This window comes from Eufriesea mexicana, unplaced genomic scaffold (genome assembly GCF_001483705.2).
Source record: "Eufriesea mexicana isolate 0111107269 unplaced genomic scaffold, ASM148370v2 scaffold1023, whole genome shotgun sequence".
In the NCBI taxonomy this organism is placed as follows: Eukaryota; Metazoa; Arthropoda; class Insecta; order Hymenoptera; family Apidae; genus Eufriesea; species Eufriesea mexicana.
In genome coordinates this window covers 61,255-86,526 of record NW_016909136.1, presented here as the reverse complement: position 1 = coordinate 86,526, position 25,272 = coordinate 61,255, and the positions used below count along the sequence as shown (strand labels likewise).

The following is a 25,272-nucleotide window of genomic DNA, read 5'->3' as shown; positions in this document are numbered from 1 at the left end:
CCATGCAGGGGGTGAAACAAGTTGCTACGTCATTTCCGCAAGTACCCGTTTCCACCTCAACGAACCACTAACGTTATAACCGTCTTTTTGTCTGCCCATACTTTCCAGTGCATTTTTATCGTATTTCTATATAACCATGAAATATGTGTTCATATATGTTATTATGATTATTAGTCAATTACGATAAGCATGGATTACGTAAAATAATTGAAAATTACTTTAAGATAATTGGATAATGAATTAATTTGGGATAATTTAAGATAATTATTTTAGAAAATTACTTTAGAAACTTGCAATTATTAATGTAAATAATAATTGTGTCATTTTTCCAATTTATTTTTGGAAATTAACAAATGGGGATATTTGTATTTGTAAATCGAATTCTGAAAAATTTATTGTCGATTTGTTCGAATTTCGAGTAAATTTTTTGGTAGCTACTTAATTACTTAAGACCTGGGAAAAATTTTTTCGAATGAAGCTTTTGTTATTGGATATTTTGCTATAGATATGATATAATCTTAATTAATATTTTATGTCAATATATTAACACGTTACATCAATATATAATATAATTTGGCTTAAGTAAGAAAATTAGTAAATTTATTAAAATTAGTAAAATTAGAAAATTAGAACTTTAGCAGAATTTAATTTTCATTGCATTTACTAACTTTCTTAACAGAGTTTAGTTTGTCTTCTCCCTTTTTATTATTTATTATTGCATATTTATTGATAATAATATCATCTACCATTAGTAATATAATAAACTTTTGTATTAACATCAAACCTATTACTTATTATCTAATACAATATTAATAAAATATTATTAATTAGTTGTTAGATACAATTCAAACAACCATATTTTTCAAACAACAGAGAAATCATTACAAACAAAGGTATCTTAAATAGCAAATCGATTAATTAATCGATTAAGATTTCATGAAATATCAATTTAATTGGTTTGTTCCGGAAGGTTGTACAATATTGGTTTGCGAGGCAAATTAAGGAAAAGAGGATAAGGTCATCGTATAATTAATTTCAAAGAACGGAAAATCTCAAGTACATTAAAAGCATAGTATATATATATATACAATCGAGAATATAAAAGGAGCCGTTATTTTATTGATGCATTTTCACGAATTTCATATGTAGTGCTCGTTGCCTCGATTTCGTGCGAAGGTAGTTGCCATAAAATGTTATCTTAATTAATATGAGTACTTATGTGTCAGTGTGTATCATATTTTCTTTTTCTGTAACAATACTTATTGTTAGTGATACAAGAAAGTAATTTCGAGAAGATTTATATTACTTTTAATATTTGTATACGAAAAGATTAATTTACTTTTATTAATTAACTACATAATCTCTGTGTAATTAAGCAGTTCCTTTTCCTTGAATTTGAATCGATTTGAGCTTTTTGTTGAAGAAGAAAATTAGAAAGCATAAAATTTTACGTTTTTATTATTATAGAAATTTGTGGCGTTTAAAGTGGTAATATTTTTTTATGGGAAATTCGCACAAAACTTTTGCAAAGGATAGTTTGTGTTTAACATACTTAAGTGAGTATTATTTGGTATAGTTAAGAATGTGTTAATTATTGTAAGACAATGATATTAATATTGAAAGTAATATGTATTTTGCACTTATTTTAGTAATGTTTGAATATTCTTAAGCTTAATTATATAAATATCCTTAAATATGAGTATTATTTAATAATGTTTAATATTTTAATATTTTACGATAATAATACAGTTAAAATTATAGTAATTAGTAAATTAATATTGAATATCATTAAATAGATATTTGTATACTGAAAATTCAAGAACATACATTTGACTTTATATTATTTGTATTTAATAATGGAATAATAATTAAGATAAATATCGTTCAGTAGAAATATTTATACAATACTTTTATTTTACTAAAAGAATTTCGACAACACGTATATAATGATGGAGGCGCTAACATTGCATCTACAAACGGCAATTTTCTATGCACTGGTAGCGATTACAACAACTTTACTTGGAGTTTATTTTTACATTGAAAGTCTACATGTGATTCGCATGGGAAATAAGCTTCCAGGTATGTAAATGCTTTAAAAATAATAATTTTCAATTTATTTCTGAAAATGAATATCAAAATTAAAGTAAAAGCTTCTACAATGCTTTAGATCCAGAAAAAAATTATTCTTATTATTTTATGTTACTATCAAAAATAAATAATAGAATTATTATCTATTCGTACACTATGAAAACTATATTTCTTTATGTAAGACATTTTTTGAAATAGAAAATAGAAGATATTATCTAATATTATATAGAATTATTTATAATACAAGATAATATTCTTTCAAAACAGAAAATTTATTTAAGATATTATTCTTTGTGACATATTTCTTCTGCAAATATTTAAAATCAAAATTAAAACAATAATAATATTCACGATATTAATTATGTAATTATACTTATGTAGTCAGGACTTTATTAAGTGTACAATGGTATGCAAATTGTAAAGGTAGTTACCCTTAGAAAAAAATAGGAAGAAACGTATGTCTGGTAACAAATTTTTCTCCTTCCAGGACCAAAACCCGTACCAATCTTGGGAAATGCATTATTAACTATCGGTGTACATCCAAATCAATTGCTAGACAAGTTACTTACATACGATGTATATGGACCTGTGATTCGTGCCTTCCTAGGAAGGAAAGTAATTGTTTTCATGTATCATCCCCACGACATCGAAATCATTCTCAACAGTTCAGTGCACATTAATAAAGCTGCAGAATACAGGTGAGGAAGACAATATTATACTGATGAAAATAATTGTGCATATATACATACTTTCAAATAAGAAGAATACAAAGAAGTAAGAAATCACTCCATTAAAATTAAGTTGACTAAAAAGCGGTGTCTATGTTTTTGTTGGTGTCTATGTTATAAAATAGTAATTATTTTGTTGGAATAAAAAAGATTTTATCAATTAATTTGTTGATTATTTTGATTCGTAACAATTTATCTTATCAACCAAATTAAAATCATCATGTGAAAAATTTGTATGTATTTCGAAGATTTTTATAATTTTGTTGCGAACATAGTAGATATATAGTGACTAATAAAAATTAAATGATTTTTCACTGCACAGTTTTTCGTAAATAAATCATTAGACATGAAGTAATAAGACACTGCTTCGTACTTTAGAACAAAACTGCACCATCTACTCGCTGGATAATCCAATAATAACGGTAGGAAATAATTTTTTGAAAATTTTTCTAATTTTTCCTGCAGATTTTTTAAACCTTGGTTGGGGGATGGATTACTGATCAGTAACGGTGAAAAATGGCGGAGTCATAGAAAAATCATAGCACCCACGTTTCATTTAAGCGTACTGAAAACATTCGTCCCATTATTTTACGAGAATAGCAGAGATTTAGTAATACGTCTGCGTGATCAAATCGGAAAGGAATTCGATTGCCATGACTATTTGTCAGCAGTGACTGTCGATATTTTATTGGACACAGCAATGGGTCTACGAGAAAGTGAGAAACATAAAACTGGTTATGACTATGCTATGGCAGTAATGAAGTGAGTATTATAGTTTTGTCATATAGATTTCTTTAATACGATCATTTCGAATGCTGCATTTATCTTCTTTCGCTGCAATTTATTTGTAGGCAATAAGGCCAAGGTATACAATTTAATTTTCCTTGAATTTTATAGAGCTGAGGCCAAAATAGAAATTCGCGATTTTATTGCTTAAATAACAGGTGACTAGTAAATAATATTATAAATATTTATATTATTATAATATAATAATAATGTAAATATAATATAATATAACAATAATATAAATATTTATTTTATACACTTACATCGAATCCTATTTATTAGGGGTATATATACTTGTACTGGAAACAAATCAGTTGTAATTTCTACAACGCTTGATAAAATTATTATAGATTGTTATTAACATTACTAAAGATTCCGATTGTTGATTAAATGAATGTTTTCGTTAAAAGAGAAGAAAGTAAGTGATACAGTGAAAATGGATACAGTGGAGGATAGAAAAATATCTATCCAGATGTAGCTTCCAACAAGCTTCCCTGATAGTGCAATATTGAAATATTCTTTTTTCATTTATCGATTTCATATCTCTTTTTAATAACAGATCTCTAAAACTTGAATCACGAAAGAAGTAAAAAATTTCCAATCTTGAAACTGGTAACTTTTTCAAGTTTCGAAGGATTATTGAGACTTTGACGTTTCGAAAATCGCACTTGGAAATAATATCACGATGTAAATTCTTTTCTATATTATTTCAAGCAATTTTTATCTCTCTTCAGATTATTTGTATGTTCATCATATTACCAAGAATGTACAATGTTTTTAGAAACGAGTAAACGCAATTACAAATCTCTATTGTGGGTTTACAAGTATAACGTTGTATGACAGTGAAAGAGAATAGTTGATTTTAAGTAATTTTCTGATATAGGTGGTTTTTTATCTTTCAAATAATAGATATTGCCATAGTTAGAAATAATAATAGAAGTTAATGTTTTAACACTTTCTCTACGATGGGCGTCACCGCAAAGTCTCCCCCGTAGAACGAAGCGATGTATCAAAGATAGAAACGTTACGGTCGTACAATTTTTAACATCCGGTCTTTTAATGCAAATCTTTCGGAGAAAAAAGAGAAGGAAAAACTAACCATCGCAATAGAGCTTGCAATTCTTTGCGAAGAGAGCTAAGAGGAACGGTAGCACTTGTCTTAATTTTTTACACAATTTTTGTGGCCGGTGACTATAGTCACCTGTCGTGTGTAGATGGCGTCTCGTAGCCGATGACTGTAGTCACCCGTAATAGCGAAAGGGTTAATTTCTGTAGCCGGTGACTATAGTCACCCGTCGTGTGTAGATGGCGTTTCGTGGCCGTTGACTATAGTCATCCGTAGTAGCGAAAGGGTTAATTTCTGTGGCCGGTGACTATAGTCACCCGTTGTGTGCAGATGGTGTCTCGTGGCCGGTAACTATAGTCACCTGTAGTAACGAAAGGGTTAAGGTAAAGACTACGCTCTTACATCCATTTCTTTATCTCGATTGTTTCGCTCGCTTTCTTTGTCACACGACGCTATATTATCAGGCTAATAGGAAGGGATCATTTGTGCCAATAAGAGAAACGCGTTTATTCTACTTCTGTGATGGCGTTAGAATGGATGGCTTGGTAAGGGATGGTGGGGACTCGGTCCTACGTTTTGCTCAGCGGACTTCTTGTCTGCAACGCACAGTATATGGTCAATGTCCAGTCTTTTGTATTCACATTGACATTTAGCATCGGATGTAATGCCTATTCGAACGAGTGAAACAGCGAGATTACAATGATTTGATCTGTATCTATTGATACTATGCATACTATACTTTAGGGTTTGTGTTAATGTCACGATGTAAATAAGGTAACACTGATATAATTTAGGTAAATCGATTTAATTAGGTGAATCAATATAATTTAAGTAAAGTGGCATAAATCATTAAAATAAATACATATTAGTCTCACAAAGTAGTACCATATAATTTAAATAGATCGATGTAATTCAAGCAAACGAATGATTTAAATAAACGTAAAATGTAAAAAGATTTTAAGTAAGTATAATCTAACTAATATAATAACTAGTAATAACTAGTATAATAACTAATAACTAAAATAATAGAATACAATATAACTAGATCGATATAATTTTAGTAAATATTGAATTATAATTATTATAATTATAATTTATATTATATTAAAAATTTCCACGTTAAGCTTTGAATGAAAAAGTTTTATTCTTTCTTTTTCAATTCTGCATGTAGAATCACCCCTTTCTGGTTGCAATACCTTTGCTGAGACACCCTGTATTTGATCAGTCTCATTTTGACACATTTCGATCCATTTTTGACATTTTTCTCATAATTTCTCTGCAAAGCGATAAAGGAATTTTTGTTCCCTGGAAGATGCTCTTAAAAATTCTGAAAGAAATTTTCATTTCCAGGCGATCCCAAAAATAGCCCCTTTTTAACATCTTCCTTTAATAGAGCTTTTTTAATATCTGTATAATATTTATTCTTAAAAACAGGATGTGCGACATCATTCATCAACGACAGTTCAAGATGCATCTGAGATTCGATTTTCTCTTCAAACTTTCCGATTACGGGAAAGAACAAAACCGCCAGCTTAATACGATCCATAATTTGACTTCGAAGGTAATTAAAAGGAAGCGGGAAGAAGCTTATACCAAAATTTTGTCAAACGTCAAATCTGAACCAACGAAATCTGAAGAAAAGGATCAATTGAAGAAGAATAGCGAGGAAAATAAAAATACGACGAAAATGCACTATGTTAGAGATGATTTAGATGAGCTCGATGAGAAAGATATCGGTGAAAAGAAAAGGCTCGCTTTCCTCGACCTTTTGCTGGAGCTTTCAAAAAATGGCGCGAAACTGACCGACGAAGAGATTAAAGAAGAAGTGGACACGATAATGTTTGAGGTAATGAGAATAATTCTGCATGAGCATTACTTGATTTAATTTTTAATTTCATTTCATTTCGTTTAATCTTATTTAAATTATTAACACTAATACGAGTACATTTTGGTACATAGATATAAATTTTTCAATTTCGTTAACAAAGTAATATATTATTTAAAATTATAACAAATTATGTTAACAAAGTAATAATATAAGAAAAATAATATAACAAAATTATGTTAACAAAGTAATATACAATCGATATCGAAACTTGTGCACTGACGAGGAAAAATATATTAATTTATAACACTTATTTGCAACCATAGATAACAAATTGTTAATTAATGAATTTTTTAGTAATAAATAAGCAATTTTGATTGCAGCTGATCAAACGAATTATTTTAAATTAAAAATTATACTATTTTGTAATATCTAATATAAAGAGTAATACAAGTAATCATCGAATATATTGTTCAAACTAAAAGAAAATGATTCTTTATTTAAAAACAGACAAGAAGTGTTGAATAAAATTTGTCTGTTTGAGGTTTAGTTCGCGAAGAAATTGATTTTGAAAATTGACAGCGCACACGTGCACTTGTCGACGCATGATTCGTCAAATGACACTATAATGTATCAACTGTCTTAGCCATCTTGCAAATTCAAGCTCTGTTTTTTCTAAAATAATGACTCTTTATACTTTATATAAAAATACTTTCACCCACCTTATCAACGCAATTTCTTTGTTTTTTCCCAAGCAAATTTCTTTTAAAAATGCGAAATGAAAATGAAAAATAACATGATTCACGTTGCAGGGACACGACACTACTGCCGCGGGATCCAGTTTCGTCCTTTGCGTGCTGGGAATTCATCAAGATGTCCAAGTGAGTACATTGAAAACGTACAAAAGTGCGAGAAACACATTCGAGGAGTGATTCGATCAATCATAGAAATTTATTTATATATTTTCATTCGACTAATGCTAAGAGTACCTTATTTTGAATACTGTACAAGATATTTCATATGAGATACAATACTTCGAAATTTTATTTTAATGTTGCTAAGAAAGCGATTATGTCTTTACGATCGCTCACTTTTTTAATTCCGTTGAACACCATCCTTGTGCCGGGAATAAATTCTCGTGGAAATTGTAGATATTCGTCCAGGGTATTCTCGTTCCACACGATACCTTTTTTCCTCATTGACTCGGTGTAAGTGAAACCAGGGGTAGCTAGATTTATAATTAAATTTTCTTGATTAATTTATAATTAGTTTATTTCATAATTAATTAAACGATTAGTCATATGATGAGCATTGGCATAGCTTTATTTATGCAATTTTAATTTGCTTATATTAACTTTTATTGAAGTAGAATATTAATGATCAAGCATGCTTAGAATTTCTAGACAGTACTGTATTATTAAATAAATCTAGGATACATATGTATATAATGTAAATATGAAAAAAATAATTTTCAATAATTAATTTTATTAAATTGTTCAATAGGTAATTTTGTAAAATAATTTTTAAGCTTCTTAAATTAACAGTTGCTAATTGTTATAAATTAGAATTAAAAAATTGTTTAAAATTAAAATTGTAAAATTTGGTTAAATTAAAATTTCTTAGTTATATATATATATATGAAGTGTAAAACTGAAATTCTTTTAACTACGATTCTTTTACTTCTCGGAATTAAAAAATTATTACGTTAATATAGTTAGGATAAGAAATGGTAATGATCAAGATAATTATTAAGATTACTGGATATTTGATTATTGTTATTCTATTATAATAAATATATTAAATATATTTATACATATCTTATATTTTATTATTACAAATCTGTCAAATATTTTTTTAATTTTTTCGAAACAAAGTTTGTTTATTTGAAATATATTAGTTAACGATGTACGTAAATCTGTACTAATTAAGTATGAAGAAAGCACTCATGAAAGAATTTTAAAAAATTTTAAGACAACAACCATTTCTCTTTTTCTTGTAAAACTTTTAATTAATTTGAAATTAATAAAAAAGTTGCATTTACACTTCTCCTATCCCAAATTTTAGGTTACATTTGAATGCTACATTAGGTTAAATATACGTTTTAAGAATGAAACGTAATTCAAAGAATTTCAATTGGCTTCACTTTTAATTAGGCAAAATATTTAATTAGGAAAATTGAATAAATAAATTTTACGAGTAATCTATGAACTAAAAATACATGTTGGCAGTTTCTAAATGAGAATTTAAACGTTGTAATAATTAAAAAGCTTAAAAATATTTTTTCTTCGTAAGCATGAAATGAATATACTATTGCAATAATTTACATCTTTATTAATTTTAATCTCACAAATAAACAAAAGATATTTGACTATCTTAATATATACGTAAATGGGAAGAAAATAATATACAATATTATTTACATACTGCCACACGTTTTTCCAAATATTCCAAAGAGATTTGGACCTACTCTGTGTCCTCCATCCTTCGTAATGGGATGACACATGGCACACATTCTGAGAAATAACGTTTTCCCATTTTCTCGATCCCCCATTCTCGAGAAAAGGCTTGTTTGTCAATGACAAAGGTTATATCTATTATTCGTATAATAATGAAAGGTTAGGGGTCTATCATTCCTGTAATATGATGTTGATCGATTATGGTCGACGACGTGAAGTTTCACTATAAGTGGTACCATGGTTGATCTAGTATTTTTACTAACACTAGGACTACTAACAGGATCAAAATGTTTAAAATTAGACTTTTCGTGATTGTGGTAGTTGAAAGCATTCAACTATTTCTGCAAAATTAATTTTTATTTTTATTTTGATAGAAATTTTATTTCAAAATATTATATAACAAATTAATTATATGACTATCTTGTAACTATATAGCCATGCTGTTTTAAGAACAGAACTTTATAGGTAGGAAACTCTATGTTTGTAAAATGATTTGATAATTTAAACGAATTGAAAAATTTTCGAAAGATAATAGAATTCCTTTAACTTTTTATATATAATACCTAATCACATTGCCCAATAAATTTCAATTTCTTCTCTAAGCATTACCATTAGGTACTTTTTAAAACAATTTTATATCTTTACGTTTGTTTAATTATTTAGAAAAATAAAATATTTATTTCATAGGATCGAGTGTACGAAGAATTGAATGAGATTTTCAAAGGATCAAACAGGCCCTGCACATTCGAAGATACTTTAGAAATGAAATATCTTGAAAGGGTAATTTTTGAAACTTTAAGACTTTTTCCACCAGTTCCAGCAATTGCAAGACACCTTAAGGAAGACGTTAAAATAGGTAAATATGAAGTTTCAGTGAATAAACAAGTATTATAAATTATTCACTGTTTCAAATATCGTATATTTTTGATTCCCAAAATTTTATGGTAACATTTATGAAAATAGTGAAATACATAAATTAAATAATAATTATTTGATTACATTTTACATTATTGCATTATTACAGAGGTATCTTAACATATGTTAATATTCATAGATATTTAATTTCCATTGTAATCCGAAATTAATTTTCTTAATTATTTTCGATTTAGAGTTGAGTTACAATTTTTCCTAAAATTTTAATTTGAAATAATAAAAATGATGTATGTACTGTAGTTACTATAATTCACTTATGAAAAGTTTCTTGGTAACAAATTTAGTTAAATGTGTAATGTGATTCTGTTACAGTGACAGGAAATTATGTTTTACCAAAAGGCTGTACGGTTTTGATTGTACCATACAAAATTCATCGATTGGAAGAATTCTATCCAAACGCTGATGAATTTAACCCTGATAATTTCTTACCAGAAAAGATGCAGAACAGACATTACTACTCTTTCATCCCCTTCAGTGCAGGGCCAAGGTAAGTTGATGAATAATTTTTATTTATTTCGTAGATGTACATGTACATGTATATTAAATAAACACAAATCCATATATGAGCCGTTCACTGCACAAATCGATTATCCCTACTTTTTGAAAAATCTTAAATTTAAGTGTCAAAGCACTTGGTATGGTCATAACTTTTTATATTTATAATAACTTTCCCCGATAATTAAGATTAACATCATGAAATGACAAAAATTTTTTGGCCACTGAATAAGAAATAATTTATTTCAGAAGTCACTTTGATTGACTCCGTACTCTAATGTAAATCGTTGCAATAATGCAACTCAAATGCACTAGCAAGCCATGAATGATAACGCTGAATTTTTTAGTGCCGTCTTATCAGAATTTAGGTAATATGTAGTAAAATTTAAATTTATTACCTTTTTCGCTTGCCAAATCGATTAACTCTTGCAGTAACATAAAAATGGTAACATTACTAACGATTACCTTTTGGCTATTTTTTCTTATAAATTTTATATACCGTTAGATGAAAGTTACATTTGTATTACATTCGTATATTTATTTCGATTTAAATTATAAAGGGAATTTTAAAAAACAATATGCATTATTTCATTGCATTTCTTCACTTTTTGTTTTATGGAGTTAATCAATTTGTGCAGTGAAGGGCTCATATATTTCGTCTCTTACGTATGTAGTTGGCATGAGGGTGCAAGACGTATTTTACCTGATTGATCGCAATCCTTTTTTGTAGATCATGCGTGGGAAGGAAGTACGCGATGCTGAAGTTGAAGGTTTTATTGTCGACGATCCTGCGGAACTACAAGATCCTGTCGGATCTTACAGAAAAGGACTTCCGGCTGAAGGTTGACATTATTCTTAAAAGGATAGACGGCTTCCGAGTAAAAATCGAGCCACGAAACAAAAGCAATCAAGAGGTTCTCGTTTAAATGGAATTCTTATGTACGATCCGTGCTAAATTATCAACGACAATTACAATAGATCACGTGAAAATATCTGATAAATCTGATACGAATAATAGAAGGTTGAATTATGTATGCTAGTATAGTAGAAATGAACGCTTTTCTATGAAAATTTATACTTTTACAATTTTACACAACCGCATTTATGTTTAATAGTTAGTTAAAGTTTTGAATTACTTCCCAATGTACTGAAATAAATGTAATGTATTTCATGGAAATATTGTTGCAGGAAATAAATCATAAAAAATTATGAGTCAAAAAATAAGAAGTATAAGTATAAAAATAATAAAAGAGTAATAGTAATAAGAATAATAAAAATGTGAAAATAATAAAAATAAGAAGTATAAAAATAATACAAATTTAGTTAAATGGATAACACTTTCATTTTCTTAACAAACTGTTACAATATTTATTATTATCGTAGATTTCATAAAACCATGTACACCATGATAATTATTTTTATTAAATATTTCAGTAAAAAAAGGTTCTTTCATTTTAAAATCCTTTGTTATAATTTCTAACTTTTCACTTACACAAATTATATAATTCATGTGTATTTTTAAAGTTTATATATTCTAAATAGCCGGTGTGCTTAAACTAGTTACCAATTTTCCTCACAATTTTGGAAGTATCGTACAAAAATTACTACACAATACATGCTCATTCGTTCATTCCTTCATTCCCTTCTTAACTTCCAATTTCATAGTAACTTCAACGATAATTACAGCAATTAGAATATAAAATATTTATTTAAATTTCATTTATAACATTCGTCAAATATATGTACACTCGATACAACGTTATCCCTATAATTTACAAATTTAAATTAATTCGAATTTATGGTTTCCATTCGTTGCACGTAAAATTTATAGGATACTAGATTTAGATAGATTTAGGTAGATTTGTACAGGGTACTAAAGCTATAAAAAGAAAAATTTAACTTAAACACCTGAAGGAAATAAATGGTCTCGTATGACTACAACGATTTGTACATCGTATCTAACACTGTAACAATTAACTCTATAGTAATAATAATCTAATCGCCAATTTACAATATCTTCCGTTCTACTAACAAATGTATCTTGTAAAAACGTCGTCAAAAATATATTTAATTTGATTTTTGTACAAAAAAGAGTTTCTATTTTCTATGTAGTACGTGCATTGCGTACAGGGTCTTTCTCCTTCTCTCTCCTTTTGCGTCAATCTGCAGAAAGGGAACCGGAAGTTTTGGCAGCAATTTTATCCGTCCGTTCCTTCCTCCTCTTTGGTAAATCTACTGAAAGGAACTGTATTGCCCATGGAATAACGAACAGGACGTTCATTAATATAAGGGCAAGCTGGCAGACCACGAAACTGTTGGTCCAGTCCTTCATGAAACCTGAAAGAGTTTATTTCCTTTTTAAAACTCGCTTCCATCTGCTTAGAACAAATATAGATATCTAATATAACTTTGTTTTTCATTGTTTGTAAACGAATGTAAGGTTGATTTAAAATACTAGATAGTTTGGTATATTTTTAAACGATGTGTTAGTTTCATTTTTATACCAGAAAATTTTTGTATTTGATATACTTTTAACTCATTAACTGCCAAATTTCTTTTTTCGAAATTTTTGGCCAGATAAGTTATATATATGCACAAAAGGTTGTGTAACAGTGTAATTATATTCAAATTATGTTTTGTTTTGAAAATATTTGATATTTTTGAGAAAGTCCCAAAATGGGTATCGTTATAAAATGATCAATAAAATCACTTCAATAAAAAACAAAAGACTGAGTAAGTAACAAATCGTTACTATAACCTCTAAATTTTATATTTATGTACAGTATTTCATTATAATGTAAAAACCAAACCAAAAGTATAATGCTTCAAATATGACAATTCCGTTCTGTTCAACTTACACGCGAATTTCAAATTTGTTCGCTTGTTGTATAGAAACGAAGTACAGAATACACACTTTTTGTTACATACAATATTGACTAATATATATAGAATAAAACTAAACTGTCAGACGCACCAAATATATTTTTGGCGCCGAGTGGTGTACGTAAAATTCCAAAATCTCCAAATGGGGATCGTGGCAGCTAATGGATTAATTCGATTGAAATTATGTTCTATCGTTGGAACGTTTTATGCATTTAGTATACTTTATAAATGATTAGTATATTTTCAAATAATATTTATATTTGTATATAAGAAAATTTATGGTTAGATAAATTTATTTATAGTCTGAATAAGATATTCTCAATTTTTGGATCACTTTGGACATTTAATTAATATATTTTTTGAAATAAGTAGTATGTTTGTTAATAATGTATTATTTATATTTTTTGGAATAATTAGTTTGTTTGTCCATAATGTATTATTTATATTTGTAGTGAAAAATATTCATACTTTTAGTTTGACTAATTTATATTTCATTTTTAGAACATTTTATATATGTAATATATTTTTGTGAATAATTCGTATATTTTTTAATAATATATTATTCATATTTTCAGATAAAAATATTGGTATTTAGCATACTTTTAATGTAACTAAAATTACATGTAATCGTTAGAATGCTTAGTATATTTGCTATAGTTTTAAGGGTAAGTAGTATATGCCTATAAGCAGAAATAGGCACTTACAATTAATATATATTTGATCTGATTAGAATTATATATCATTTCATAGGATATTTATTATTATACTATTTAATATACCTAGTTATGTTACTATAATACTCTATCTTTGTTTTTGGTTTCGAGAATTTTGAATTCCTATGGCCCAAATTTAATACATTAAAGTAGATTATATTTTACTTACCAACAATTGGACCAAACAATATAGAAATTACGCCGCTAATAGCCCCAGAAATTCCATATGCCGAAGCAAATTTATCAATACTGATATCTTCAATGATGGCCAATGGTTGAGGAACCAACAACCATGATCTGACCATTCCTATAAGTGTTATCATTACAAACGTACCGATCAAGGTTTCATTGTATAACAAGTAACCTGCAAAGCAAATAGCAATAAAATTTTCGATAATATTGACAATATTACCAATATCATTTTACATACTGTATTGTAAAACTGTAACAATTTCCAAAATAATATACATTTTATTCGACAAGGAAAGTAATGTACGTAAGAAAATATTTCGAGAAAAATTTTGTTAATGTATTGTTAAGAATTTAAGAAATGAAATTATAATTAGGAAAATAAATGATATTTTACAAAATTGAAACAAGAATCAAGATTAGTGAAAAAACCATTTAAAGAAAGTAGAAAAAGAGAAATTAAGATTAAAAGAGAACAAATATTTTAAAAAATTAAAGAAGAAAGGGAAACTTTTTCAACTAGACAATGCAATTGATCATTTATAATATTAATAGTTGATAAGTATAGTTTGCTTACCAATTTTTGCGAAGGCCATGCAAATCATAGCGACGAAGAATATATATTTCGCTTTCACTTTTACCACCAAAGTGAAAATTGCAAACAAAATCTTGGACACTAATTCGGCAGCTGCACCAATGGTAATTGCATGGGCTGCCTGACTTTTCGTGAATCCGTTGTTGGTCATCATCAGTGGCAAGAGACAAGAGAACGTGAAGTCGCTCGATAAAACGAAACTAATGCCCAGACAAATGTTCAGGAATCCAACATTCTTCAAAAGTGACATTTCCAAAAGGTCTTCCAGTATTTCCCTGTTATAGTGAAAAATATTTCTATTATTAGATTTATTAGAATTAGATATCACTAAAAATTGTAATTTACAAATGTAATCCATTAAATATCTCGAAACAGAAAATATATGACAGACCACTTTCATAATTATGGGCACAAGTGTCATCTCTAAAATTTCTCCCAATATTTTTCTGCAGTGATGGAAATATTTTTATTTGTCTCCCAAATAAATTAAGTGCTATGAGAAATTGTAATTTAATGAAAAACGAGAGCCATATTTAGTAACAAAATTAATATCTATGAAATAGTCAGTGAAAAATAATAAAATTTACTTAAATTTTAAATATTAAAAATAGAATATTAAAGAAAAGAAAGGAAAAGTTTACTTAAATTTTAAGGATTATTTATGAACAATTCACGTACGCTAGATGACCTTTACCAGTATCCTCCTCGTCTTCCATAGAAACTTGCACTGCTTTCTCTATCCGTTTTTCTTTAGTTTTCTCAGGATGATGTTGCCTAGTGTCTCCTAGACTTCCAATGCTTGTCACCAAATTCACCAGACTTGACGATGACAAGGTTGATAATCGTCTCGTTAACAATTCACGCATCGAACCAGATTTTATTCTATTGCAAATTCTACCCTCCAGTTCTGATATCGAGGATACCCTCTTCGCTGGTGACTGTACGTAACCAAAAAATTTTTTACAAGAATTAATATTGTAAAATAAAATTATTTTTTATATCTAAACTGTACAATATATATACTATATATAAGCTATACAAACTATATTTTAACTATACAAATGAAATTATCGTTTAAAGTTTAATATTTATTGTTGGCGAATTATTTATAATTTCTTAAAGCATTAATTGTGATCAAGATTGTTCATACTGTAATAGAAATTCATCTCATGTTTATTTAAAACTTTTTGAAATGTAACTTGAATGTCTCTTATATGAAAATTTTATTTTTCATTTTTATATAAAAATGTAAATGTATTTTAGGTATACATTATATACTGATCCTTTGCACTAGACGATTTTTTGGCTAAAGAAGAGTAGGAGTTCAAAGATTTTCTGCTATAAAGTTGACGATACTCTTTGGAGCAGTAAATAAGAAATCGTATGATAATTAATACATGGAATTACTAGATTTCGATATTTCGTACACCGTTACCTTATCTTAAATTTAACATATTAATTACCATCGACCTTTGAAATTTTATCAAATGGCGACTGAAGGGCGCCTCTCCAGTGCAAAGGATTAATAAAAATTTAGGTGTAATTATATATGAAAAGATTAAATTATTTTAAATATATATTCTACGCTAATAGTAATTTTGTCATTTACAATTTTTATCATTTTGACATATATTTCACAAAATATAGTTGAAATTGCTGTTAATAATAATATCACAGTTAATGAAGAAATTCTTAATCGTTACCAAATAAATAAAATGTCTTTCTAATTAACATTTCCCTTTTATGTACAGTAATATCTTTATGATCGGTTATGGAACATAAAATGATAAAATTAGGTAATACGTTATTTCGAAGCACATCTGTTAGTGAAAGTTGCATGATCTATAATTACACGCATGAAACTCTTTTTATCTATTGCTTTTTTTATATTGAAGCATATGAATCATTTAAGCGTGCTGAATATTTTACAGAGTAAAAGTTTTATGTTACCCGTGTATACCAAATTGGATTTTGCGACCATAAATTTATTAATTGGGTTTCAAATATTAATTAAATTACTTTCATTATCCTCAGTCGAAGCGGTTATTTATATTCTATCGTTAATAGAACATAAAAAGGAATATAAGAACGAAAATAAATGATAATATTCAAAATTCACACGTTAGAATATCTATTAAAGAAAAGAAAGATTTTCAATTATTATTATTTTTACTAAAATAGAAATTATAGATTTTCTATTTTATAATAATAATTTCGTTTCAACAGTTTCTTTTGATTCTTAAATTTATCTAAAATCTTATTCGAAATATATAACAGAATTTTTTAATATTATAAACTCAATAGTAGTAGAAATTCCAAATTTAATAACAACATAAACCAAGTCATAGATTAAATTTAAGATTCATTTCTCTAATGAACATTATTACGTTCATATATTCGTGTAATTAAGATATCTTTAAACTCGATTAAGACTTTACATAGAATTAAATGATAATTATGTGTACAGAATTAGGATTAAATAATAACTAAATTTAATAACGTATTAAATAACCTATCACATTCAGTAAATTATAATATTTCAACATATGAAAGAAGAAAGTAGAAGAGAGTATTTAACATCAGAAACGAAAATTCAGTGAAAAATTTCGAAACGGTATTTAAAAGGTATCAAGTACCAAAATAAAATTTTCATTAAAAACCAGTCAATAAATCGCAAAGAATGTTTCCGTTAAACGTTTTCACTTATCAGAACCTTGGTTACCGACATCGCTACATGGTATGCCTTTTAGAATTTATAACAACTGCTTTCCCTCGTAAATATGTCTTCCTTAATATTTCTCATTGCCGAGTCGCGACTGCGGATCAGGACCACGTACAAAACTTACTTTCAATGTTTCAATCAAAAGCGGAACCTGTTTCCCACTTTCGCCCTTGAGACTCGTTAGGCTGCTCCATCTGGTTTTTGCCGGCGCTCTTATAACGTCACTATAACGTCGATTCGAGACTACTATACCCCGCAACTTCCGTTCCTCCCTTTCGCGTTCCCTCTCAGCGCGAACTTCTTCCGGTTTCTTCGCGTGCCATTCGACAGGGTGCATCATTGTCATCCCTACGATGCAGTTCAAGCTCATGGCACCAGTCATTAATGCCGTTCCTATTGCACAATATGGTTAAATAATTTTTATTGCCAAAAGTTGAGAAACTTTTGAGAATTATCGAGTATTTTAACACATTGCGTACCGCATAGAAATTTTTAAGCATACGCCAGGAATTACACGTTTTGACAAAATAGTGTGTTGACATCTAAGACCCATAACAGATGGTACGCAAAACACGAGAAAACTTGTGAGCAGTACGCAATATGTTAAAATACCACGATTACAATACTATACGAGCCGTTCACTGCACAAATTGATTAACTCCATAAAACAAAAAGTGGAGAAATGCAATGAAATAATGTATATTGTTATTTTAAAATTCCCTTTATAATTTAAATCGAAATAAATATCGTAGAATGCATAAATACAAATGTAACTTTCATCCAACGATATATAAAATTTATGAGAAAAGATAGTCAAAAGGTAATCGTTAGTAATCTTGCCATTTTTATGTTACTGGAAGAGTTAATCGATTTGGTAAGTGAAAAGAGTAATAAATTTAAATTTTACTAAATTTTACTTAAATTCTGATAAGACAGCACTAAAAAATTCGCCGTTATCATTCATGGCTTGCTAGTGCATTTGAGTTGCATTATTGCAACGATTTACATTAGAGTACGGAGTTAATCAAAGTGACCTCTGAAATAAATTATTTATTATTCAGTGGCCAAAAATTTTTGTCGTTTAATGGTGTTAATCTTAATTATCAGGGAAAGTTATTATACATATAAAAAGTTATGATTATACCAAGGTTTGATACTTAAATTTAAGATTTTTCAAAAAGTGTAGTTAATCGATTTGTGCAGTGAACGGCTCATATAGTATAATCATACTCTATGGGATGGTGATTTATTAGCTAACGATTAAATATTTTATATTTATCAGTAAAAATTAATATATTAAATAAAAAATATTTAGATAAATATTTGTATAATTTATTATTTATTAGTATAGGTTTTGTATAAGATATGTGGGAGAAAATCATATTGTTTATTAATGTGTAAGATATTACTTCTGTATCCTACTTTTAATTTTCATATATAATTTTCATATATATATATATAGTAATTTGTTTATTCGATAATCTCAATTTGCTTCTTACTTTACAATAATATAATGTGAGTGTATAATTATTTTCAATTTACTTTTTAAATTTTATACCCCTGAATTAACGTATTAATATAAATGCAAAAAGAAAATGATTGAAAAACAAAAACTAAACTGTCGTAACAGTTTATAGTAAATATTCCAATTACTAATACGTAATTATGTGATTATAAGCTCATCGCATAACTTTATTTAATCATTTCAGGATCCAATCTAAGAATTGTTGCAATTTAAAATATAATATTGTTTGATATCTCGTTTATCAGACAAAATTTTTATGTAATACGTTATATACAGTGTGTTAATTATTAATTAATTAAAACCATACATCGAATTATTATACTATCGTTACTTACAAAAGCATCATGCTTATTTACCACATAATAATAGTGATTATCTTCTCATTCTAATACATATTTTTCATATTTATGAATATTCACAGATATGTAATATTTCTATATCGTTATCTAAAACGAAGTCTAAATTTATTTTATAAAATTATTAAAAGTACTATTAATTCAAAAATAAATACTAATAATTTATAACAAGGTTAAATTTCTATATCGTTATTCAAAACGGCCTAAATTTATTTTATATAATTATTGAAAGTATTATTAATTCAAAAATTTATTACAAGGTTAGTACACTTTCTTTTGTTCGCGATTGTTCATAACAAAAATAATTAAAATAACAAGTATAGGAACACTAACATGCAACATCTGGTTAATAATATTGCAATTCCATTGCAATTAAAACAATTTTAAAGATTCCTTGTATATTTTGCAAATATTACTACACTGTCAATATTTGATAAACTCACCTCGAAATCCGTAGAGCCTCATCATTTTCTCGATACATATAGGATACGCAATACCACCTAAGCCAATGATGACTTGAGCCGCGCTCATAACCTAAAATCAAGAAGAATTTCTCTAAAAAATTAAGAATATAAGTGTGTTGAGAATCACCGGCCACCGGCCGCGGATTTACGTACTGGTGCCCTCTTCTTCACAAAATAAGCATTAAAATTCGTGTTGCAAATTGTGACGATCAGGCCGAGGCCCATTCCTTGAAGAAAATTCAAGAAGGCCATCTCGTAGACATTCGTGACGAAGGCTAGACAAACGTTTGGTAACGAGAAGAGCACAGCACCAAAGACTCCTACAGGTCTCATGGAATATTTTTTTAATAACGTGTTGGTCATTAAACCTGTAATTTAAATAAATTATCTCAATAACTCCATATCCATTTATTCTTAATTCAAATAATCTGAATTTTTCATTTAACACGTTAAGTGCCATACCGGTCCCCAGGGACCGGCGCTAGGCTTTCTGTTCGGGCCCGGCCGATCCTCAGGGACCGTACCAGACTAGGACCAAAAGGTGCTAACTTTTAGTGTTAAATTTTTCGCCATCTTTGAACCTAACATTTGGGAATTCCTGCTACAACAATTGGTACAGTATCTCCGAGTTTTATGAACACTTCGCTAGGCACTTAACGTGTTAAACGTATAAATCGCTTTGTTTTCTATTTGTTCAATTCTTATCTGTTGCGTAAATATAAATTAATTATAATATTTATTATTATTTCAACATATAACCCACTGTGTTTTCAATTTGTTAAATTCTTATCTCTTGCGTAATTATAAATTAATTATTGCATAATTAATTTATATTCATAAATCTAATTGTAGAGATCAGCGATTGTTAATTATGCTGGAAATTGAGAAATCATAAATTATTTAAGCTTGAGAAAGCAATATTCTAAACAGAATGTCCTACAAGAAGGCCTGCAGACTTATTCTGGGTTAAATCTATATATCTTTATGTCTATACGGGGTGGCTCGACTATAATTCGACTAACGGTAGTTAACATGTTTGAAAGAAAAATTGAAATAAAAATAAAAATTTGAAATAGAAATGATTTTAAGAAGTATATAATCAGACATGAGTAGGTTTTTCCTGTGTATTGTATATTCATCGGGCATATGTAAAGATTAACTTTGTTTTTTAAACTGAATTGTATATTTCTTAATTTACTTCTTAATACACTACTTTCTTATAAAATAATAATAAACCACTAAAACTACCAACTTGTAATATACAATTGAATATAATATACACAGATAATGATAATTAAAGTGGTACAATGAAAATAAGTATATATAATTAGATTTGTATCTGAAGGAAAATTAATATTAAGTATGGAGAAAGAAACTGCATAATTTTAATAATTTTACACATGTGGTAGTTATAGTATTTTAAGTCACTTATGTAATAAATACACATACTGTTATTCAATATTTATATTAAATTTGAAATATTAAAATTAAAATCAGATATGACATATTGTCATACGTGATTTATTGTTAATATTATTTTTATAGAGAATAACAACTTTCTTGGGTTACTATGTTAAAAGATATATGCTTCTATTTAAAGAAAGCACAGTTGATTTTAACTGCATTTTTGAATTTGAGTGTATGCAGAAAAATTTGTTTACATCGGATTATTTTCTAAAACTCTAAAACATTGATTAATATCATCATGAGTTTTGAAGATATTAAAGTGGGTCGGTATTAAATGGAACACCGTATATATCTTTATAGACATGTATCCTGTATGACATATGTATTCATATATCTTTACATCCATATATCTTTATGCCCATATATCCTTATTCTTACATCTTTATGTACTTATACCGTTGTACTTATATCGTTATTGTAAGTCTTCCTAATTCTTATAGCTTAAGCTCATAACATTCTTACCTCCATGTGGTGTGTTATATTTTTGGTAGATTTTTTAATGAAATTTAAATAAAAATTTGATATTTCCTTATAACTTTTCCTTATAAATTTAAATAAAAATTTGATATTTCCATATAATTTTTCCTTATAAATTTAAATAAAAGTTTGGTATCTTCCTTATAATTCCATTTTCCTTCTTTCTTCTCATATCTTATTTTTCAAAATAATTTCTTATACTTCACGAAATTAAAAATTAAAAGAAATTTTCGAAGTACTAAAAATCTTAAAGTGAATTTTTATTTTTAAATTTCACATGTTTTCTATAAAAAGGAAAGATTATAAGTTAAGAAATTATTGAATTAGTGTAAAGGTATATAGACATTGAAATAATCGAATATCTATTTAATTATTCGATTTAATGGCAATAAGGGTATATAAAATTATTGTATAATATAATAAATAAATTAATAGATTTATAATTTATCCAGTGTATTGAATATAGCGTTTGTAATAAAAATAGAAATATTGCTTATTTTATTATGTCACATTATAGTTCGCTATTAAAATTTATAACTATAATTGTTTTATAAAATTGAAAATGTTTCGTTTCTCTTATCTAACACCTATGGAGTTACAGAAGATTTATATAACTATTCGTGAAACATCATCAGATGTGTTATCGGTAGTGTTCTCAGCATTTAAGAGTTTCTTAATTTTATCTTTTCACGAAAAATACATGATGTTCATTGTATAATTTGACTACAGTACAGTAATACTAAATTTATATCAATAATTCCAAATAATCGAAGAGATAAATAATTTGTAAAGTATTACAAATTTAAATTATATAATGAAATATAAATAACAATATCATTTTACTATATGAAAATTTTACTATAAAAATTCTGTTTATAATTTTTTTTAAATTTGTAGCATTGGTAAGAAAGTTACTGAAAATTAGTTACTATAATTTTTTTTTATTCATGCTTCTTTTTGTATAATTTATATTTTTGAAGGAAAATTTCTATTTTATTTTTATTTCGTTGTAATTTGAAAATACTAATTTTGTATCTCAAAACTCATCATCACTATCCACCTTAAAGAAGTAAGTGTCAAGTACAGTTTATTTAATATCAATTTTAATAACTTTGTTATTTTCTAAAATTGAATTTCATATCTATATAGATACACAGATACAATTAATAAATGCAATTTAAATTTATAACAACAATAATTAGAAATTTAAATACAAAGAAATCTTGGAAAATATAATATAATATTATGATTATATTTGTACTAAGGGTATGAGGAAATCTGAGGAGAAAATAGAACAGAAATAATATCAGATAAAGTTTGTAACATCATCGTTAATAAATATGAATACAGCGAATGTTTTTAATAGTTACATGATTAACTGTTGTATCACATTTGTGTGAACTATTATTATCATGAAACAGTATTATCAGTACTAACAATGAGAATCATGTGAACCTAAAAATATACTCTACCAACACGTCAAAACTTCCATACACGCAGGATAAAATTATTCAATGACACGTTATCGCTTTCTTGTACTTTTGCGATGAGACATATCAAGAAGTAAATATATCTGCTGTATAGAATGTAATTATGTCAGTGATTTGTTTTTTTAATTTGTCAATAGATAATCATGTCAAGTTTGGAAAATAATCGTGTCACAAAAATTATTTTTCCTTTTAAAATTGACAATAGTTGCATCAAATTATGAAAGCAATAATACCGCAGAAATTTTTCTTTCATCGAAACTAACAGTAAGAAATTATGTCAAATTATAAAAATATAATTATGTAAATATCATTTTTCTCTTATTTTATATTTCATATACTTAACTCCGAGCAGTATATACAATTTAATTTCGTTTAATTCAATTTAATTCAATTTCCTGTACGAATTGATATCTAAAAAATGTTACTATCTTAATTTTAGTGACTTAACTATAGATAAAAGAATTTTAATTACACTATAATCATAATTTATTCAACTTCATTTTATATTATCGTATTGAAATATTAGATCGAAAAATATTTGTTTCTATAGCATTATGGATTTTCAAGAACATGACATTGAACGTGTAAATGTGTTGAATGAAAGCTGTAAATTAGAACAACACACTTTATTTGTATGTGCAGACGTGATTTCACTTCCTGGCGCCATGACAATTTCGTATCAAGTAAACGTAAGATGCACGTGAATAAATCTCTTGAATAATAGTGTTAACCACATTATAGTTTACTCGTAATCTACTCTTCTATTAAACATTTTCTTTGATATTTATCATGGAAATATTATATAACAGTGATTAAACATTCTTTACCAACTTTTAGATTTAATTTTAATTTTTAATTTTAAACTGGAATTAAAGTGATTTTATATTTAGCATTCATATTATTTATTACGCAATGCTCATTAATATAGAACATAATTTAGAAATATAGTATTAACAGGGCTGGCGTGACTTTTCGCGGGGCCGGGTTCAAAAATTTTGCGGAGCCAGAATACACGTTTAAATCCGATATGGTATCGGTAAATGGTATGGTGTCATCATTCTCCAAAAAGTTAATCAAAATCGGTGTTTTCTAATTAGGTGATTTCCTTAACACTTAATATCTTCCACACCCGTGTTGCAGTCGTATCAACCTTTGATGTCAACGTTTAGTGTCAACGTTTAGAACACGCTACAACGAAATATTTCAATGCAAAGATGTCAGAGAAAATCTTGCACTCGTGTCAGTGTACAGCAAGCTGTACCATATCCAATTAATCCATAATCGATTAATGGATTATGCTATTGTATTTTCTACACACACGAATATTCAATCTACTATACAGGGGGTTTTGCAAAATGTCTGATGAGTTCTCGTAAACCGAGGGGCCTTTTAATTTTAAATTAAGCGAAAAATTGTAATAGTGTGTTTCGAATATTTACTCACCAGCAATAGAAAATGTAATCATAAAGACGGAATTAAAAAGTGTCATTGCTGTACCGGCTTGACCAGTTTCTTCCAAAAGGTCACCAAATATTATTGCAAATGACGAAGTTGGTCCAAATGTCGTAACCTGTCGAAGGAATCAATTATACTTTATAAAAGTACCAATAGTAGCAAATTATTGTTGTTCCCATGTATTATAAAACATATATATTTAATTATAATAAAAGTATTTTCAAGATAAACTTAATTTGTTTTCTAGTTTAATATCCATTATATATGTATATTTCATATTTTTTTCATTATACTTTTCTAAATTTCAATACAAATATATTACAGTTATAATAACTTTGACGTCACATGATTTAAAATTACTGAAGATCTTATTAGTGAATTAAAAATTATTTTTGTAAATAGTACTTTAAAAATAGAATTTTTTAGATTATGCTAATTGTAAGCATTGAAAATCAATAGAAATGAATACTTCAGATCTTATTAATGAATCAACTTATGATTTGTTAATAAATAAATACCCTTTATACGATTATATTTACTCTTAACAATTCCATATTGC

The 25,272-nt window shown here is 27.4% G+C and overlaps 3 protein-coding genes across 3 annotated transcripts in view; 1 reads left to right on the top strand and 2 right to left on the bottom strand.

Annotated features, from left to right (window-relative positions):
• Positions 1–1,302: 1,302 nt before the first annotated feature.
• LOC108547360 (cytochrome P450 4g15) lies at positions 1,303–11,303 on the top strand (the record flags this gene model as incomplete). The annotated part of the gene is made up of 9 exons (XM_017899855.1): positions 1,303–1,365; positions 1,926–2,079; positions 2,576–2,786; positions 3,282–3,578; positions 6,103–6,514; positions 7,306–7,374; positions 9,637–9,805; positions 10,195–10,369; positions 11,108–11,303. Coding segments are annotated over 9 exons (1,746 nt in total), but the record flags the coding sequence as incomplete, so codon positions are not given.
• LOC108547362 (cytochrome c iso-1/iso-2) lies at positions 7,537–9,044 on the bottom strand. The gene is made up of 2 exons (XM_017899856.1): positions 8,918–9,044; positions 7,537–7,721 (listed from the first exon to the last, which is right to left on the bottom strand). Exons 1-2 carry the CDS (start codon positions 9,042–9,044, stop codon positions 7,537–7,539), a joined length of 312 nt encoding a protein of 103 aa, XP_017755345.1.
• Positions 11,304–12,489: 1,186 nt separating the features above from the next.
• LOC108547363 (uncharacterized) overlaps positions 12,490–25,272 on the bottom strand; it is a 15,373-nt gene continuing 2,590 nt past the window's right edge. Inside the window, exons 3-10 of the mRNA XM_017899857.1 lie at positions 24,702–24,828; positions 19,978–20,192; positions 19,804–19,894; positions 17,604–17,872; positions 15,436–15,695; positions 14,740–15,032; positions 14,143–14,337; positions 12,490–12,714 (exon numbers count right to left, since the gene is read on the bottom strand). Coding sequence (XP_017755346.1) covers positions 12,536–12,714; positions 14,143–14,337; positions 14,740–15,032; positions 15,436–15,695; positions 17,604–17,872; positions 19,804–19,894; positions 19,978–20,192; positions 24,702–24,828 — 1,629 coding nt within the window. The 3' untranslated portion in view covers positions 12,490–12,535. The remainder of the gene's footprint in view (positions 12,715–14,142; positions 14,338–14,739; positions 15,033–15,435; positions 15,696–17,603; positions 17,873–19,803; positions 19,895–19,977; positions 20,193–24,701; positions 24,829–25,272) is intronic.